Source organism: Ambystoma mexicanum, chromosome 10 (genome assembly GCF_040938575.1).
Source record: "Ambystoma mexicanum isolate Mex_15411 chromosome 10, UKY_AmexF1_1, whole genome shotgun sequence".
Classification (NCBI taxonomy): Eukaryota; Metazoa; Chordata; class Amphibia; order Caudata; family Ambystomatidae; genus Ambystoma; species Ambystoma mexicanum.
Window position 1 is genome coordinate 602,102,930 of NC_090932.1, and position 20,382 is coordinate 602,123,311.

General features: G+C 47.9%; 1 protein-coding gene across 9 annotated transcripts in view; it reads right to left on the minus strand.

The window, feature by feature from the left end:
* The window catches only part of LOC138491581 (putative serine protease K12H4.7), a 1,111,489-nt gene that overhangs the window by 341,570 nt on the left and 749,537 nt on the right, over positions 1-20,382 (minus strand). For all 9 annotated transcript variants that reach the window (XM_069618167.1, XM_069618163.1, XM_069618161.1 and 6 more), the window contains one exon: positions 2,264-2,465. In XM_069618167.1, coding sequence (XP_069474268.1) covers positions 2,264-2,465 — 202 coding nt within the window. The remainder of the gene's footprint in view (positions 1-2,263; positions 2,466-20,382) is intronic.

The window sequence follows — 20,382 nt, forward strand, 5'->3', positions numbered from 1 at the left end:
ATGATACAGTAATTAAAAAAAATAGATCTACTCCACTCGGAAGGAGTCAATGGTTGACTTTTCAAATGCGTTCTAACTTTCCTCCGTGCATATGTTGTGTTGCTGACGGAAATCAAGTGTTTTACTTCTTGCACCATTCCCTGGGGGGAGAGGAGGCGGAGGGGGGAATGTCCGGTTTTGATACACTAGTCCGGTGCTTTTACCTTGAATTTTTGAAGTGCTGTCTCTAACCGCTTCCTGTAAGGATAGGATGTGGTAAACCATGTTCATACCCAAAGTACATACAATGTAAGCAAGCGGATTACACTTCTGAATGCATTTTTTCAAATTAACCGCACACCTGGAAAGCATTAGACACAAGGCATAACATTTATTTGTTTAAGAGATGCATTTTTTTTTTATCTCAAAAAGACTTTCCATGTAAACGGACACTGATCTTCAGCCAAGTTCTGAACGAATGTGCGCGATCAAGCCTTTTATCCCAGCCATTGACTTCATAACTGTGGTCGAAGACATGTGGCAATGCCTTTATACCAGGTCATCCAGCCTTCGGGTCGGATCACAGTGCCATAAAAGTAACTGGATTTAAAGTAACAAACTGTGGCCTCACTGTGCAATCAGAGCCTAACATAATGCAGGTTTACTGTGCAAAATAGGCATAACAGAACCTGGCATTGCTGTCCTAATTCGGCATAATGGAATGTCCCACTTCTATGCCTACTGGACAAAATGGACCCTAGTGTTTCATTGCTAATTAGGCAACGTGGCACCTGGCACTGCTATACTAATTGCTATACTAATTGTACATAGCCTTGCCAATTGGTCGAGAAACTAGGTACTGGATAATTTTAGTGCAAGCGCTTGGGGGTTTGAAAGCAATACCTGGCAATGGTGTGAATACTTTGCGTTTTGCTAACAAAACCTTGCAATTGGGAGAGTACCAGGACATTTGACGGCAGTAACTAGTATATGACAGCAATGCCTGGCATACTGGCATAGGATGGGAGCACGAGAAAATCTGATGCAAATACCTGAAAAATGACGTTTCCTGGGCATATGACGGCAATAGCCACTAAAGGCGTTATTGCATAAGTGCCTATACAATGCATGCACAGCAGCAAAAACTACTAGTGCTGTCAAAGCGTGTAACAATTCGGTCCAATGTCATGTTAAAAGTACGAGGAACAACCTTAAAGGGTTTCTACAAACGGCTATCTGAAGCTAAGAATCCTAGATTAATTCCTGACAATCCTGATTAATTCATGGGTTGAATTTTTCTTTTTCTCATTGCTGCTTTCTTCCACCTATTTTGTAGGGGTTATTTTGTCGTGTTTAAAAGTGCACAGTTACATTTTGACCCATGCTTGGACATACCGCCAGCCTGGTTCGTGCCAATGTGAAGACATATCTTCAACAATAACAGCTCTTGGGCAAGTCATTTCTGGCCTTCAGTTGTCTATTTTTTCAGTTCTTCGCAAGGTACTCAAAAGTATATTGGAGGGGATTGCTTACTTGTTGCATCACTCCACTACTCCACTATATTTTATGCATCGAATTGTATTGGCCATCCTGCACAGGAATGGTGTTTTAATCATTCTCAAACTCTATGCTTTTCCCAATCTGCAGCTATCCCAGGACAATATCTCTTCAGCCTCTCATCAGAGAGAACACACAGCGGCTACTGCTTGCAGGAACCACACAAAATGTTTGGACTATCTCCCCTCTTGAGCCACCAGCCTACCACTGTCGACATACCTTTTAAACAAAATGGATAACAATGAAATCCTTAAATTTAACCACTGTAATGCAGTCTTTGTTTGAACTAGTCATTCTTCTTTATTTCAGATTGGTTTATTGTTCAGTCAATGTATTCTGTTGCTGTATGCTGCTCCTGTCACCTAGACTAATGCAATGCCTAAACACACTGAAAAAACGGTTTCTTTTTCATGTCCTTTTCAATCACGAATTGTCTACGTCCTAATAGCCATATGCCACCATCACTTTGCCTCTATAAAACCCTTGCTTCTTTTCTTCTCCTCTCAGGGTACAATTACTGGCAAATGTATTTACCCATGACCTTTACGCTGCATTCACTATATCCCACTTCTACCCAAAGCAACATATGGGTTTGAATAGTGGACATGTTTCAGTTCACAAAGCTAGATGTCTTTTGAAAACCCGGACAGATGTCAGGCTAAAATTGGGCTGAGGAACTAGTGCACCTGCTGCTACTCAATGAAAGGAATTCATGTTGTCTACTTACCTGCAGCTGCAGCTGGTCCTTCCCAAGTAGTGTTAGACATATCGTGCACAAACTTCTTGTAGCTGGCATCTACACATTTAATCTCCAGTGCCTGCTGCATTAAACGAACAACTGCTGCATATCGGTCATAGGGCGTCCCAAGAGAGACATTCAACATTACATCACACAGCACCTGGATTGTTATATTGGTGCCCTTCACACCCTAAGAAAGAACAGAAATCAGACATTCATCTTCACAGGATAATTCCAATACAGAAGAATAACTGTGATGAAAAAACATACTCGTCCATTTGAAAGTTTCATTTAAAAGAATCAATGTATTTTAAAATATCTAAGACTACTAGGAAGATAATTCTGAACTTAGAGGTGAAAAAGGGCTCAACTATATATACAGGGGTAAGTGTTAAGGGACAGAAGGCAATCAAAAGCACATCCCAAAAGAGGACTCTGAAAAACTCTTCAAAACTTCATCCGATCTGCTATGAGGCAAAGGTGGATTGGGTATTTGGCACACACTCAGAATGGGCCTCTTTTGCCCCATGGCGCTGCCACACCCCTTTCTCGGTAGATGATATACGGATTGTGGATGTTCATATCGCTCTATTAGTAATAGTTTCAAAAGGATGGATTTTCCAATAGGATTTTAAAAAGTGATAGTTAAGCAGATACAAGCATATTGGGAGTAAAAATAGGCAAGAGTGAAAGCCTCAATGGCTATAGAAGGCTGTGCAGCCTACTAAAAGTATAAACCTTGAGAACAGTATGGGGCAACTTATATTGTTCACTGAATGCCTCCTGATTTCTGGTGATACATGTTGGTTAAGTATCCTTTGATCCGAATCTATAGTAATTACTGCTGCAGCATATGCAGTATGGAAGGAGTCCTCGAGAATTGGCCAAATTCAATAATTAAGTAGAATATGGAACAGCAATATAAATGTATGTAGATCTTTTATGCATTTCATGGTGATGAAATGTACTAATGTTGATTTTATATTTGAATTTGCATTTATACATGTGTTTGTATTTGTTTTATATGCTTAAAGTTGTTTTAAAGAAACTAAATGCACAATATAAAAATAAAAAAACAGCAAAACTAGGGGGGCGTGGCCTGTAGCCGACCGAGCGGCATGGCTCCTTAAGTGCTCCTGGAACGCCCCGTCGTCGGAACGAATTCCCCGCGGAACGCAGCTGTCCCCAAGCCGCCTCCTGGCTTGATAGCACCATGACCACCTGCTGCCTGTAATGAGCAAAGCTAAAGGCGGCACGGAGCGGCTCCTCGGCCGGGTGAGCCCCGCGATCATTCGCGGCATGGAGGAAGCCAAAATGGTGAACGGGCTCCTCAGTAATCGAAGCGGGGGAGGGGCTCTCCCCCATTAACTCCAGCCAGCGGCGCCAATCTTCCCCGGACTGCGTGGGGCCTCGGATCTGATTTTCGGCACCTCCTCAAGCGTGTGAGCCCTCGAGGGGAGGCCCTGGTGGGGGCCCTACAGCTGCAGCGCCCAGGGATCCTGTGTTGGCTCATGGGAGGGGGAGCCGACGTACCTGCGACCACCGCATGCTGCTGAGTCGGGGCGCAGACATACTGCCCTCTCCCGGAGCTACTGCCGCTGTTTGCCGAGCCGGCTCGGAGGCTACACCCACAAGCACGCAGGGCAGCCGGCCTCAGAACCCCCGAAGTAGCCTGGGTGAGTCCCATGCCTACGAGGCTGAGGGCGCGAGGCCCCGTTACAACTCTCCACGCCTTCACCCTCCCAGGCGCTGCAGCGACTCCCCTTCGCACTCCACCTACAGCGTCGAACCTGGGGAGCAACCCGCTGGGCCCCCCTCTTGCAGGAATTCCCACCTGCGGAGACCTGCGGACTCACGCACTATCGAGGCCCCGTTGGGGGAGGGGCGCTCCTACACTCTTCTCTCCTCGCACCCAAAGCGGCCTGCAGGCCTGGAGCCCGACACCTCCTACCTTCACTGGCGGACCGGAGCCTCTCCTCCTTATCCAGTGGTCTCCAGCATTCAGGTGCCAGGCCTCGCTACAACGTTCCACACTTTCACTCTCCCAGGCGCTACAGCGGCTCCCCTTCACACTCCACCCACAGCATCGGACCTGGAGAGAGGCCCGCTGAACCCCCCCTTCCGCCGGAATCTCCACCTGCGGAGACCTGCGGTCTCACCAACTATTGAGACCCGGTGGGGGTGGGACGCTCCTACGCTCTTCTCTCCTAGCATTCAAAGCGGCCTGCAGGCCTGGAGTCCGACACCTCCTACCTCATTGGCGGCCCGGAGTCTCTCCTCTTCATCCAGTGGTCTTCGGCACTCATCCACCCCTACGGCAAGTGTTCAGCATCTAGCTCCAGGTACACTTGTCTGTCTAACATCCCCCACGCTCCTGCTCGCCCATTCTGTTGTATTTCCTGCGCGCCTGGCTCTTGGGTGGCGACCCGGACTTCAACAGCCTGGGAGCTCGCCTATGCGCATCCTGTCTGGCACCGGATCAGCCCGGGTGTTTCTTCTGGACTCTTACACCTCTGTTTGCGCCTCGTACCCACAACTACCACCTGTCTGCACAAACGAACCGGAGACTCTCTGCAGGGAGTGCTCCCCGGCGGTGAGTACTACACCCCCAGCTTCTAACACCCATATCTGGCCAGAGTCCTCAGCACTCCAAATCGCCCAATCTGCAGCATTCCTTGCATGCCTGGCAACTCCCTGCTGCTGATCCAGGCTCCATCGGATTGGGAGCTCTGCCTGACTCCAGATCGATCCTGCTGCTTCTCTCGGTCTCGCATGCCTCCAGTGGTTCCCTCTGCCCGCCGCCCCAGTGATCCCCTTGGGCTGCGGGGGTGGGGACCCATTTAAGCGTGGTCTGCTTCTGGGCGATCAGTAACACCCAAGTCGACTCGCCCCCGCCGCCGATTACACCAGCCAATAACTACAACCTCCCTGAAGCCAGGATTTACAGCACAAACGCGCCCAACTCCTCTTGGAATCTTACGAGGGAGTACCTGACACAGCCATCTCCACGCCCCCCATCAAGCACTCTATAGCTCGCCTGGAGTGCATCCACTCTTCGCCTTCTCCTTTGCCTCCCTCGCTGCCCTCGGCTAGACTCATACGGGGTGCGACCCCCTTCTACCACGCCAGCCGATCTGACCCTCTATGAGGTGGAGTACATTACCCCTCCTTACTGCTGCCCCCTTCCCCACAGCCGCTATCCCTCACTCACTTCCACCTCACGGCGAAACCATGGCAAAAAGTGGAAAAGCGGCGAAGCAAACTGATGTCCGCCACGGGCCAAAACAAGGCGAGCAAAATCGACCCCTCCACCACGGCAACCCCAGACGCCCTCCCTTCATCGAGCACTCACAGGCTGATCATTTCGCCACCAAAACTGACTTAAAAGACCTCCTAGCAGCCCTCACTAAGGAGATCCATAAAGGCACAGAGTAGGTTTCCAAAAAAATCGCATCCTTAGACAAAAGAGTGGAAGGAGTTGAGAAGCGCACTGAGGAAGTGGAAAATGGCCTATGCGATAATACCTTTGAACTGGAGTGTGGCCTGAATAGAATAGCAACCTTAGAAGCCAGATGCGACGCACTCGAGAATAAGCAAGAGGACAGCGAGAACCGCTCCAGGCGCAATAATATCCGCATCCATGGAATTCCCACCTCAGTCACCAACACGGATCTCGAGAGCTTTGTTAGTGATCTATTCAGATTCATTATAACTCTCCCCGATGGAAATCGACAGTCCACCGCACAGCGCCCAGGCAATCCTCCTCCTCTCCGCCAGATGTTCTCGCCCGAATTCACTTTTTCAAGGTCAAAGAGGAAATAATGAGGGAGGCCAGGTCCACAAAGCAAATTACTTTCAGAGGCGCAAATATTGCGCTGTTTCATGACCTTGCAAGCATAACCCTCCAGAAAAGGAAAGCCCTTTGCAGCCTCACGGAATGGCTCCAGGAAAGGAAAATACAATACAGATGGGGTCACCCCACATCTCTATGCTTCGAATGGGAGGGAATGCGCAGGCAAATCCGGAGCCCTAAAGAGGCGGACCAATTTCTGGGGAAAAATTCAGTGACTGAGGACTCTGACCATGCATCCTGCTCCCAATCTCGCCCAGGCTCTCCCTTATCAAACCCCTGGTCCCGCGCCAGCGGGCGGCGCAGACCCCCGAGGTCCTCGGAGTCATCGCAATCCGGATTGATCAGCGGCCCTTACGCATCTCCCTGCATTCGGCTTGATAGACCAATGTTTCCCTTCGCCCGTGTTCCCCGGGCATCTTTAGCCTCTCCCAGCTCCTCATCCTCCCCCCTCATCTCTCATGGAGGGTACTAGGTCTTTGCACGGCTTTCCGGGGAACCATTAGCAGACCCCTGAGCAGTTGCTCAGCCCTGGGCCCCTGTTCCTCATGCAGCCCTGGCCTGCCTCTCCGTGCCACGGGCGTTCTTTTTGTTCCTCTTGCGGGTTCATATCCCCGACGACGGGGTCTACCAGTAAACCCCACAAATGAGCTTTATGGTCTCATTCCCATTTTCACAGTTTCGGGGGGAGAACCAAGGCAGTTTTGAGCCTTGAGAATGGTTCTCCCCCCTGGCAGTTCCAGTTCTCAGTTATAGTTTCTTTTGTAGACATTGGTAATTATAGCACTCCTGCATGCTTCCTTAGGAAGACTCCAAAGCCACGCAATCCCTGCACAAGTAGCTCACACCACACAAGCCTTACTCCCAGGACTTTCAGGCCCGAATAACGCTAGGGAAATCCGCTTCCTATCTTGGAATGTCCAAGGCCTCAATTCCCCCAGAAAGCACAAGTCAGTGGAGCGTAGGCTAACAGCTCTAAACGGGGATATAGTAATTCTTCAAGAGACCCACCTCTTGCCAGCCAATGCATTCCGAGCCAAGTTCAAGCGCTTCAAACAGGGTTTCTTTGTCTCCAGTGGCGAGAAGAAATGAGGGGTGGTGATCCTACTAAGTGACAAATTTCCCTTATCTAACCCCACAGTCAAGAAAGACCCATCGGGCAGGTACTTGTTTATCCGTGTCCTCATTGCAGAACAACCAATCACAATTGTGGGGATCTATGCCCCAAAAGCAAATCAGGACAAATTCATAGATGGACTACTCCCACCGCTTCTAACCTTCGCCACTGGGTATCTCCTAATCGGGGGAGACTTTAATTTAGTCCCCGACCGACCCCACTAGGGACAAATCACTTCCCCCTTCCCATCCCGACTTCTCCCGAGCCCTCGCTTTTGCCAAACTCCTTAGAGAATCAGGCACGGTGGACATATGGAGGGTAGCCAACCCTGACGCTCATGATTACACTGTCTTCTCCAATGCACATGGAGGTCACTCCCGAATTGATGTACTTCTTGCCACCAGCACCTTATTCCCATGTTTTAGTAATAGCGAAATCCACACACGAATGGTGTCTGACCACGCCCCCGTCTCAGCCGACCTCTCCATCTCAGGAGGCCCTGGCCCCCCCCTAGGTTCTGGAAACTCAACAACGCTTTACTATTAGACCAGGCGATCAGGGGCGAAGCAGAAGAGGCATTGCTCAACTATTTCAAGGAAAATAAGAACCCCGAAACCCCAATTGGTCTACTTTGGGAGGCCATGAAACCAGTCATAAGGGGAGTGCTAATTAGTGCAGCCTCAGAACAATTCCGAGTCTCCAAAATCCTCACACAAACACTAGAATCTAAGCTATCCTCCCTAGAAAATGATCTTAAGGCCAAGTACTCGAGAAAGGTGGACAGGGAGCTAGAAAAGGCAAAAAGGGCCCTAGAAAAGCACTGGGCCGATCGCACGGCGAAAGCTCTAGCATATACAAAACAATTTTACTATCACAATAGTAACAAGGCGAACCGTTTTCTGGCCTATAAACTGTGGAAAACCCACACCAGAAACAATATAATCAGTCTTAAAGGCCCAGATGGGAAAAGCAAATTTGCCACCTCTGATATAATCGAAATCCTATTGGCCCATCATAAAGCGGTCATGCAAGGACCACCCACATCCCAAGAGGACAGAGCCCTACAGCAGCGCTATCTAGAATCCTTCCCCACCTCTTCGTTATCCTCCCCACTGGACCCCTTAGAAGCCCCAATATCCTCAGAGGAAATTCTAGATGCCATTAAATCACTTAAAAACACCGCCCCAGGCCCGGATGGGTTCACACCAAACTTTTACAAATCATTTGCCCACATCCTGACCCCACAATTAGCTATACTATCAACTCGTTCCTATCCACAAAACAGGTAACACACTCCATGGCCGAATCCACCACCATCCTTTTGCAGAAACCGGGAAAAGACCCAGAGCAAGCAGCTTCGTATAGACCAATTGCCCTAATGAATACCAATGGGAAAATCTATTCCAAGTTTCTAGCAGCTGGACTTGCCAGGTTTCTCCCCGATCTGATCCGCAAAGATCAAACAGGTTTTATTCCAGGCAGAGGAACTCATGATAATATTAGACGCACACTCAACATAATCGAATCCGCGAACAGATTGAAAACCCTGCTTCTAGTAATCTCTCTCGATGCACATAAAGCGTTTGATCTAGTGAACTGGGACTTCATATGGAATACTCTCTCTCACATGGGCTTTGGCCACAACTTTACAACCTGGCTAATGGCCTGTTACACTCACCCATCAACACAGCTCCGAGTCAACGGAAGGAAATCGGCAAGCATCTCTATATCCAGAGGGACTCGCCAAGGATGCCCGCTGCCCCCCTTGGTGTTTGCCTTATCAATGGAGCCATTCGCCTCGAGAATCCGCCTCAATCCCAACATTAAAGGAATCACGGTGGGCGGGACTGAATATAAAGTGGCGCTCTACGCCGATGATGTACTTCTCACAATCACAGATCCAAGCAGCTCGATGCAACCTCTTCTGGATGAACTAGAAGCATTTGGCGCATGCTCTGGGTTCAGAGTGAACTATGATAAATCCTCCGCCCTCCAGATCAATCTCCCAAGGCGCCAAGCAAACACTCTGTGTCCCGAGTTTCCAATCCCGTGGGCGAATACATCATTGGAATACCTGGGCGTTCACATCCCCAAATCCAGCCCACTAATCTACAAATCCAAGTTCCCCCGGCTATTCAAATCACTGCGCTCCGACCTGAAACAGTGGGACAAGCAAGAGATCTCGTGGCTAGGCCGGGTTGCCGCGGTGAAAATGACCCTGCTCCCAAGATTACTTTATCAATGCCACGCGCTCCCGACCCATATCCCTGAATCGGAACTGGTAAACCTGCAGCGCGATGTTATGAAATTCATCTGGGGCGGCAAAAGGCCTCGCATCGCCAGGAGAATCATGACCCGTAGTCGAAAACTCGGTGGTCTCGGGGTCCCGGACATCGCTAGATACTGCCGCGCAGCTCAGCTCGCGCACGCCTTCGCTTGGACCCGTGTAGGGGATCGCCCTGCTTGGCTACAACTTGAGGAAGGATAGTGCTCGTCTCCCTTATCAGACCTGCCCCACATCCAATCTCGAAATACCCCGCCCGCAACACCTCCACTGCCCGCAACCTGTAACACGGTGGACAATTGGAAAGCCGCAAACAAAAATGGGGAATCAAAAGCTCGCTGGGCCCACTAACCCCAATCTGGGGCAATCCAGGCTTCTTCCCCGGCCTATGTCGCCGAAGCTTCGCCAATTGGTCTAGGGGTGGGCTCCACAAAATCTCAGACTTTTTAATTGATGGCCAGCCGCTCTCTTTTGAAGACTGTAAAGCGAAATTCAGTGTCTCCGAGGAGGAACGATTCCGGTACACTCAGATCAGGCACTGGATCTCTCAGCGCTCTATCAGGGACCGAGGCTCCAGGGATCTAACTCCCCTCGAACTTTCACTAACGGCATCCCCCCCCCAAGAGACAAGATCTCTACCCTTTATAAACTCCTAGAAAAATTCAACCCCGAATCAAAGGAAAAGTATATGCTGAACTGGGAGCGCGATCTCTGGCGTCCCCTCGACCCTGAAACCTGGGACAGAATTTGGACTAAACTTCACAAGAACACTCAGTGCGTTACCAACAGAGAAGGTGGTTATAAAATATGCTTTAGGTACTATATTACACCGTCTCAATTACACAAAGCAGGGGTGTGACCCTCACCAAACTGTTGGAGAGGATGTGTGCAAGAGGGGACACTTTTCCATCTCCTTTGGGACTGCCCAAAAGCGGCGCATTACTGGAAGGGGGTACTGACTCACATCCGAGCAATAACAGGCCTCAACATCCCATGGGACCCTGGAATTATTCTACTTGGAGACCCGGGGGATGGGGAGTTGCCAATGTCTGGAAATGCAGCCCATCTCTGCTCCCACTTACTTCTGGCAGCCAAGATCGCCTTAGCTCGTCTCTGGAAGCTCTATGAAGGCCCCTCAATTCCACTCTGGTGGGCTAAGTGCTGGGACATCATTGTAGCAGAAAGAATCACGGCTTCCCGCCGGGGCAACCTTAATCCCTTCCTGAACACTTGGGCCCCATTCATAGACTATGCGGATCGCTTCCCTGCCCTTACTCTGAAGCCGCCCAGTGTCCGCTGGCTTAACTGAACTCCGCATGGCTATAACTCGGCCCCCTCCAGAACCATCCCCCTCCTCCACTCCCTCCCCATCAATAGATCGTTATGAATGAACTGCATACGGGACCCCACTTCGATATCCACTCTTCCATTGTAATGAACTATGTTATCATAATCTTGTGCTGATTCCAATGTCTACTGTCTAGTTAATTTGTTTTTTTGTTTGTTTAACTATTGAATAAAATATACATTTTGAAAAAAATAAATAAAAAAACAATGCCTTGTGACAAAAAAGGGCACTTGTATACTAGCACGGACACTGCCAGATCATGTGCCGAAGCTGTGCGACCTCCAGCTTGGATCTTTCTTCCCTACATTCCTTTACCCACCTATACCTGACTGAGCCTCCTTTCACAAAACTAAAGTCTGAATGCTTAAATAGCTCTCTTAATGTAACAAGGCACAGAGTAGAAATGCTGTGCAGAGAAGGCAAATAGTCTTCAATTCAATGCATTCCTTCATCAGTAGCCAGTGAAAGATCTTCAAGGCTGAATGGATTTGGCCAGAATCCTTCATACTGAAGACGACGCTGGGAACATAATTTTGTCTGTACTATAATTGATTCGGTATATTGGCTGAGATTAGGACAGGACCCCATTGCAGCAGTGACAGATGTGGGGGTAGGGTCGGTCAAGCCCCTGGGCTCCCGCCTCACCTCCCTGTGAACATCACTTGCTACCTTTTTGGAAGTGCTTGGAGTAGGCATCATTGAGTAAAGTGAATGGAGCTGGAATGCTGTCTAGCGTCTCCAAAGGCAAGCAGAACACTGACACGTCAGCCTCAGAACGTAACTTCCATGTTATGTTCTAACCTGTCAGAGAATCATGGTGAGCACGAAAGTCTTTGGTGTGCAGGAAGACAGGATCAGGCAAGAGTGAGCAGGCAAGGATGGAGTCTATACGCCAGAGGCATAGCCAGGACTGCCTGACAAGTGGGGCCTGAAGTTATTGTAGTTGGGCCTGTAAGAGATCCTTTTGGCTATATTTTGATAGCTCTTGGTATTTTGTGGTATAGTGGTATTGTGATAGCTCTTGGTAACATGTTGTGGTATCTTTTTAGTAGTGAGATCAACTTCAGAAGACTGCCTAATCATTATTTTACCAGGGTCACTAACGGTAAGCAAGTACTGAACTTGGGACATACTGAATAATTCACTCTACTGAATAATTCACTCATCCCCGCCTGTGGTATCTTATCTACAATACCACCATATCCCCTTGTACCTTGCATCCTAGAATACATTTACCATGCAAATGAAACAAAATATTCATTCAGTGCCTCTCAGAGTAACACAATTTACAGTGAATTAACTTTGCTTTTATATTTTACCACACATCCTGCATCTCCCAGAGGCTAATTTACCTATTCGAATTGTTATTCTTTATCTTTATCAGAAACTAGAAATATGCAAGTTACACAGAATGACATGTGCATCCACGTTGTAATTCAAACATAAGCAAATTCTTTCCTGCAATGGTTTTCAAAAAATTCTATTTGCGCTAATGCCCAGAGTTCTGCCAACATTGGCCTTGAACTTCGCAACAGAAATTGGCAGAGCACAGCTTCTGTTGCTCTGAGTTTTATAGCAGCAACACCTGGAGAAATATGAACACAGTTCTACATACACGTTTAGAATGTTATTATGCAGCACCTATAAATGAAATGACTTGACCACTCTGCTCTAGCTAACATCAATCACTCACTTAGCACGCTCCTCAATTGCTGCATATTTACCTATATCTGTTGGGGTTAGTGGATTCTTGGAACACAAGGTCAGGATAGTTCTTCACCGCTTCAGTTGGCGATATTCCCCTTTTTGCGTCTACTGGACAGGACAGGAGAGTTCTTATCACGTTCACTCCCCGTCTCAGCCTGGAAGACAGCTACCAACCTTTCTGCTCCTGAAGTCTGCCAGAGAGTGAGTCTGCCCAGGAACTAACTTCCAGCCCTCAAGACAGTCACTTTTATCATCTCCCTGTCCCTCCTCCTTCACACATATCTAAACCTGTATACTTGTTTTCTTTTAAAAATATTTTTATTATTTTGTAACAAATAACAACAAACCACACAATATTACACTGTATATCATCCATGTATCAACACTTTAGCTACATCTAACACTACTAACACCCCCCAACTTAGCCTATGCTGCATATTCTTTTATATTCACAATCACATTGCATCTTCTCTCACAGTGCAGTCTCTGCAGCCTCCTCCTCTCTCACATTTGCAAACAATATCACAGTTAGCGCTATCTATCGCTGCATATCTATTCCTGCAACAGCTTTTTGTTCACTTAGTGCCTTCTCCCATACTCCTGTCTCCGCTGTAATCAATTTTCCCAACTCCCTCCGCCTTCTGGCTATGCTTGGCTCTTTAGCATCTTTCCACCTCATAGCTATACTACGTTTGGCCTCCAGTGTCTGGACATCTAGCTCTATGCCTCCCCGGGCTGCCTTGAGCGCCATCCCCCCTCCAGAATCACTGTCCTATCGGGCAACCCCAAAACATGTGTATGAGTCCAGCATCTGCCGCCCTGCATCTGGGGCATTCTTGTCTATTTGCCCCTTTAAATGTTGCAATGACAGCAGGCGTGAGGTATGCTCTTAGCCTGATATACAATTGTATCAACTGTAGCATGGTGGTTCTAGAGACCTTCCTGTGGTATACTGTGATTTCTTCCATTCTCTATCTTCAAATGTCTTCCCCAATTCATATTCCCATTTCTCCGTACATTTTAATTCTGTTTGCGAAGTTTGGTCTATCAATATCTTGTAGATCCTAGAGATGGCATGACCACCTTCCGCTACAGTGAGCAGCGTCTCGATTGCATCATTCCCTATGTTCTCATCCGTGCTGCCGGCCAGCTATCTCGTAGTACCTTGGTCACTGTGTTATGCAACAGTAACTGGCCTACATGTATGCCTGTGGCTCCCTGCAATTCAACAAACGTTATACCTCGGGTCCTCCACCGTGGCTACCCCACACTCTTCCCATTTTGATTGCACCATTGCCCTGCTGCCTGGTTTCTCTCCCAGAATCGCTGCTATCGGGGTTTGTGGCGAGAGCGGGTCCTCTAGCCCTATCACTTTACAGGCCCTTTTCCAAATTTGGATGCCCAATTCTACCAAATAGCGATAACCAGTTTGTTCCCTGGTGGGGATCCAAAGGAGATCCCTTAGGTATCTCCTTTTTATAACTGTTGCAGCAACACAGTTTCCGTATTTGGATCGTCTACCATCCATTGTACCATATATTGCAGCTGGCATGCCAAGAAGTACAACTCGAAATTAGGTATCTTCAAACCTGTATAATTGTATGAGGTATCTGCCAGTCAAATCACCTCCCCTTGACAAACCAGCCCATTAGATAGCACACGATTTCCTTTGTGCCTTCAACCTAGATGCAAGCTGCAGCGCTGAATGAAACATTTCACATTCATCCGGCACTATTTCCTCCTTCTCTACAAATGAACAATGGAGTCAGTTTAAATCAACTCCCATCTAAACCCTGTCACGTATTCACCACAAAACTAATCTAATTCCACATTTCTTACACTTCCAGTTGACTTTGCACAGCTCAAATGCCTTTTACGTTTTATGAAATGGGCCACTTTATCTCAATGCACCAAGGTTTTGCACTCATGAGCAATGGACTAAATTGCATTGAATATTAGTAGGGGAATAGGTTATTGGGTCTTGGGATGTATGTCAATTTAATTTTTCATTGTATTTAGTCCATAACTGTGGTTTGGTGCGAATTATAAAGACCTGTCTTGCAGGGTCAAATTCGCTGGCATGTGCATTATGCGTTATAATATTGACATCTACTAGGCACAGCTTGAGCCTCACTCATGAGTCTTACATCCTTGGCCCTAGTTAAAATTCAAACCTTTGCTAAAATGTGGATTATGAAATGTGGAGCTACCCTTGTTGAAATTCAGAATAAGGAAAAGCTTTTTCCCATTACATTTCCCTACAAGCCCACCACAGGGACATTAACATCTGTAAATTCCCACACAGTGCTGCAGACTGGGCATTTACAGATTTTGGGTGGGCCTTGCCCACTCAGGTCCTACTCTGTCTACGCCGATGCAATGAGCTAATGCATTAGCCCAAAACCATGTCGAAAGGAAAGTGTGAAAAAAAAGTGTTTGCGTGCTTGTCTGCCCTTTGCATGCACACAACACAAACATTGCATTCACAATGGGTCTGTCCGAGTTTGCATGTGAGAGTCAAATTGCATGTATTTGTGCAACATACGTGAGTGTTTGGCAGGCAGAGCCCATACTGGTAGTGTGAATGGGGCCTGGCATAGAATAGATGTGTTGCACAGACTGCATTCAACATATTTCAGCAGGGCAATGTTTGCACAATTCAGACACAACCAGCAAGAAAAATATTCATATTGTATCATTCAGCCATATAGGTGGCAGCATTTAAGTGTGTTCTTATAGTGGCAACCCTGACATGCATTGGTCACCGCCAGCATATTTAGCAGCGGCAATACTGGTGCTTCCTAACTGCAGCAGCATGAAAGTGTTTTCTCACAGTCACAATTTTGGCATTTATTTTGCACAGCCAGCATTAAAGTGGGAGGCATTCCATTTCTTGGGCACAGCAAGCATGGAAATAATTTACGGAGAGAATACAGGGATATCTTGAGTGTATTGGGTATGGAAATTCTTACAGATCAATAGCAAATCACTGGAAACAAAGACATATTGTGGAAACACTGATCATGAGAACATGCTTTACAGTGGCAATGTTGAATAACCGGTGGGCACGATCATCATAAAATGTGTTGTAAATGCTCCAAAATGCTGTTGGTGAACTGTGATTGCTGGATTTTTTTCATGTGCTACTCTACAAACACAATTGTACATGTAGGGGCTTTTACTTTATTATTCTCAACAATTGTGCTCGAAAATGCAATATTTTTAAACCATTAGAACCTGCACCCCCAACCCTGCCCAGGATGGGTCCAGTTTACTAGCTGGCATTGGTTGCTCACATTAATTTGGGGAGAGAATATTAATGCCCTTTGATTGACCTTAAATACTTTTGGATGAAGGTCCTCTCTCTGGAGGCCCACACATCCGGCGCCCGAAAGTTGCCTCCATCACTGTGCTGTAAATAAGCTAGGACAAGGTGAAAACAGGTAGAAACAATGGGTCTCGGGTCAGGACACCTACTTGGTGGCTGTGATAGATGTTATGTGAGGGGACTTGGGTACAATGGCCAAGAAGCACAATCCTACTTTTTAACTCATTTAGAAAAAATGTTGGAATTCAGTCGCATCTCTGGATGTATATTCGTAGATTAACAACCATTTGATTTACTTCCTCGAAAGGAAACAATTAAAGACAATGCGGGGTATCAATTGCTTAAAAAAGGAGCGCATTATGCATTCACCTTCCATGTGACGCTGGAATCCTCAGACAAGAAAGATGTACGTTTTAACAAGTGGGTGAGAGGTTTGAGATAATGGGGGCATGCCATCAATAACCATCAACTCCTTGAGAACACACAGAAGGATATAGAGCACAAGCGAGAACTTTCTACACAGGCCCGGGTGGATTCAGTACCATGTGCATGGAAGGAACCCAGATTTATAGTTGCCGTTAATTTCTGTTGAAGCAGAAAGAGAATAATGTGACGACAATGGTGTGAGGAATTGCAATCTGGCAAGGGTGTAGAAACTCTGGCTTTTTTAGTTAATTCCAAATCAGAAAAGGTGGCCTGATAACCAGACCCCCCCTTTCAGAAAGCTCAATGCCAAAAGCATACTGTACCTCTGCCCTGCTGCACCAGTCTCCCTTATCTGCAGCTCCTGCTCTTCAGTGGCACACCACAGGTTTCAAAGGTCACAGGTGTCCTATTTCACTGCTGCAGTCACAGCAATGTCACTGCAGACCAAAGGTTGCATTTAAATCTATACCTATGTAGCAAGACTATAACCATTATAATCAACTAATACCTGGTCGCAGGGCAATCTTGTAATTCAGGCCATACATTGGTTTTGGTATGATGGCTGCTAGTTCGCATAATTATTGAAGCCACCGCACATCTGCATCACACACATCAACATTGTAAGCCCAGGCCAGCCAATGAATGGTTGTGTATATTCTAGTCAGACTGCCTATCTCTGCTCAACAAGCAGGACATTGAGCAGGAAGACTGTGCCTCTCATTGATCCTTTTCGAGGTCAGGTAACACCTCTTCAGCCAGGCAGCCCCACACTGGGGTATATATCAAAGTGCCTTTGAAGTTCCAGTCTTAGAAAGGGGGCGGTATGAGGCAGTCACACAAAGCAGAATATCACGCCTTGAAACACTTGTGTATAGGCATGTTAAAAATGCTATGTCATATCATTATCATGGAGAAAGAGTTCCTCCATCTTTGTTTTCTGAGGGCTTTTCTTTCCTTCCTGCCTCCTCCACTTCTTGCACAGCAAAGTACTTTGGGTATGATGTAAGGTGATAAAGGTCCCTTGTTACCTTAACAGGAATTGGACCTGCTAAAGCAGGATTGCTTTCATCCAATCCAGAGTGTCCTTTTGCCTTTTTAAGAAAATGGCCCCCCACCCCTCCTTTTATTTACTTTTAGACCTTTAAAGACATCAGGAAGAATTGTTCTGGACTCTGTTGGAAGTGCAGTCTTCTTCAAATCCTCTTCTAGAGGTGAAGACAGGTGCTCCAAGACCGAGCCAAGATCTGCTCCCACCCATCCCCAAAGCACATTGCCGGTGAACTGCTGTTGGAGTGTGATCTGCCTTTGACAGCTGTACCATTACCCAGGCCTCTCACTGGAGGTGAGTGACTCTTGCAGGTGCTAGATTGCCTCCCCTGGTGAGATGGTAGCGAACAAGGACCAATCAGCACCAGAAGCAGCAAGCTTCCTCCATTCTACATCATCGAACCACCATCAGCCACGTCTGACCACCTTCGTACCACCAGGAACCGTGGTGCTGCTTTTGGCCCTTCAAACCGCTGTTGCTACATTCCTCAAACCAGTTTCACAGCAACATCGCATCAGCTGAGCGTGTCCCCTGCTCCGGCTCGAACAAGACGCTCGCTTCTGCGCATGTTTTTGAACTGCGCCTACAACCACTAGCATTTCCATCATTGACACAAGTTCTACCATCAAAAATGACTAGTGGCACCATTGACCTGCATTGTTCGAACACGGCATCAAACTGCACAGAACTTAATCTCGAACCTGACTCAATGCCTACTCCCTGTCTGGATCATCCAACTCTCTGCATCAAAACATGGTTCAATCAACTCACGCAAGGTAGAGAAGCCTGGTTTGATGCCTTTGGTATGATATGATACGTCATTTATAATGCGTCTGTACACAAGTGTTTCTAGGCGTGACATGACAAGGGAGGGAAGACAGAGGGAGGACAAGACAAACGATCTTACTAGGCCTTGTGTCATTCAGATCGTGCAAAAGTGAGACTGAGAAGTGCAAGGGGAAAGGGGGGTGCAAGGGAGAGGGGTGGGGAAAACAGGGCAGCAATGCTCTGAGTAAGTGCAGCCAGGGTAGTGCAAGAAGAACCAGGGACTGTAGGTTTACAGGTACAGCCCCTAAGTGTGTGGTAGACCGGAGGCAGTGCAGGGGTGACTGATCAAGAAAGAGCTGGGTACCCAGCGAGACTCTGAGGGTAGCCAAGCAACCAGTCGGTACAGCAGGCAGGTAGGTCAGCAAGGGAGAGAGAGAGAAAGCAGAGAGGAGGTTGTCCGGCTCGGGCAGGGAGGCCATTCCAGAGGGAGGGACCTACAGAGGAGAGAGATCTACCCCCCCCCCCAACTCTGCCTGGAGAAGCATCTGAGCCATAGCGAATTGGAGGTAGCTGAGCGAAGGGCTCGAGAAGGAAGGTATTTTGGAAGAGAGCATTGGATGTAGTTCACGCTCCTGCCTCAGAAAGCCTTGTGGACAATGCAAAGGGTCTTGAACATGATCCTTGCAGGCCCCAGAAGCCAGTGGAGAGATTTCAGTGCTGGAGAGATACAGTCCCTGGGCTTGAAGCCAAGGATAAGTCTTGCAGTCCTGTTCTGGATAAGTTGCAGAGGGCGGAGAGTAGAGGAAGGCAGATTGAGAAAGAGGATGTTGCAGTAGTCCAGCATAGAGAGAACCAGGGCCCTGGAGACAGTGAGCTTCTGGGGGAAAGTAAGAAAGGGAAGAGTCCCGTTGAGGAGGTGCAGCTGGTAGTGGGACTTCTTGGAGACGTCTCAGATGTGAGGAGAGAGAGTAGAGTCGAAGATGACGCCAATGTTTTTTTCCTCACAGGGAGGAAAAGGAAGAGGGCCCAAGGCAGGCCAGCCAGAGTGAGACGGAAAGCAGGAACAAGGGTCCCAATGAGAAGGATCTCTGTATTACTGGCATTAAGGCAGAGATCGTTGGAGGCGCACCAATCCTCAATCGCGGATAGACAGGAATGAGCGAGAGAGGGGAGGAGGCTGAGTGGAGCCTGAAGGAAAGGCAGAGTGTCATCCACATAACACTGAAAGTTATAGGAGAAGGGAGTGATCAGGGGGCCAAAGGGGCCAATTCGAGGCTGAAAAGTCAGCGTCAGATGAGAGCCCTGGGCAATACCACAGGTAGAGAGAGGTGGCAGAGAGAGAGAGACCAAGTTGGACCTGGGAGGGGCACTCTAAGAGGAAGGAGGTTAACCACTCCAGGGACTGATCCGTGAAGCCCAGGTTCTCACAGTCAATTGATCAGGGTGGCGTGGTTGACTGTGAGGAAAGATCTAGGAGGATTAGGACAGAAGGAATGTTGGAATCAAGGTTAGAGAGCAGATCTTCACGGGTGTTCAGGAGAGCAGTTTACGTGCCTCTGGCAGCTCTGAAGCCAGACTAATCGTTATGGAGACAACCAACAGATTCAGTGTGGAAGGTAAGCTGGGAGATGGCCAGCTTTTCCACGAGTTTGTCTAGGAAAGAGGCGATGGAGATCGGGCAACAGTTTGCCAGGCAGGTAGGATCGGCAGACGTTTTGTTGAGGAGGGAGTGCTTAAGGGGAGAGGGGAAGCTTCAGTGGTGAAAAAGTGATTACAGAAATCGCCCAAGGCTGGAGCCAATATGGTCCTTGATGGTTCTGGAGGAGTAGGGGAGCACCAGTTTGGTTGGCACTTTTATAGACCGGACTTGACTAGAAACCTCATCAGGTGTTGTCTGGGAGAAAGAGGAGAAAGGAGGAGGAGAAGGAGAGATGGCCACGGGGGCCGAGAGAGGGAGAGGAAGAGGAGATAGAGGATAGGATGCCCCGAGTTTTAGTGGAGAAGTGAGAACTGTACAGAGGGTCTGGGAGGGAACAGGAGAGGTAGAGACTGCAACAGGATTGGCCAGTTCCTTGCCGATTTTTAAAGAGTTCAGCTGTGTTGTTAGAGGCCGCAGGGACGCGGTCTTAAATGTGTGCCCTCTTCTTGGATAGGACAGAGTCTGTATTGCCTTTGGAGCAGGCGACAGGCAAGTTTGTCATAGGATGCGGCCAAAACCCTCCACTTCCTTT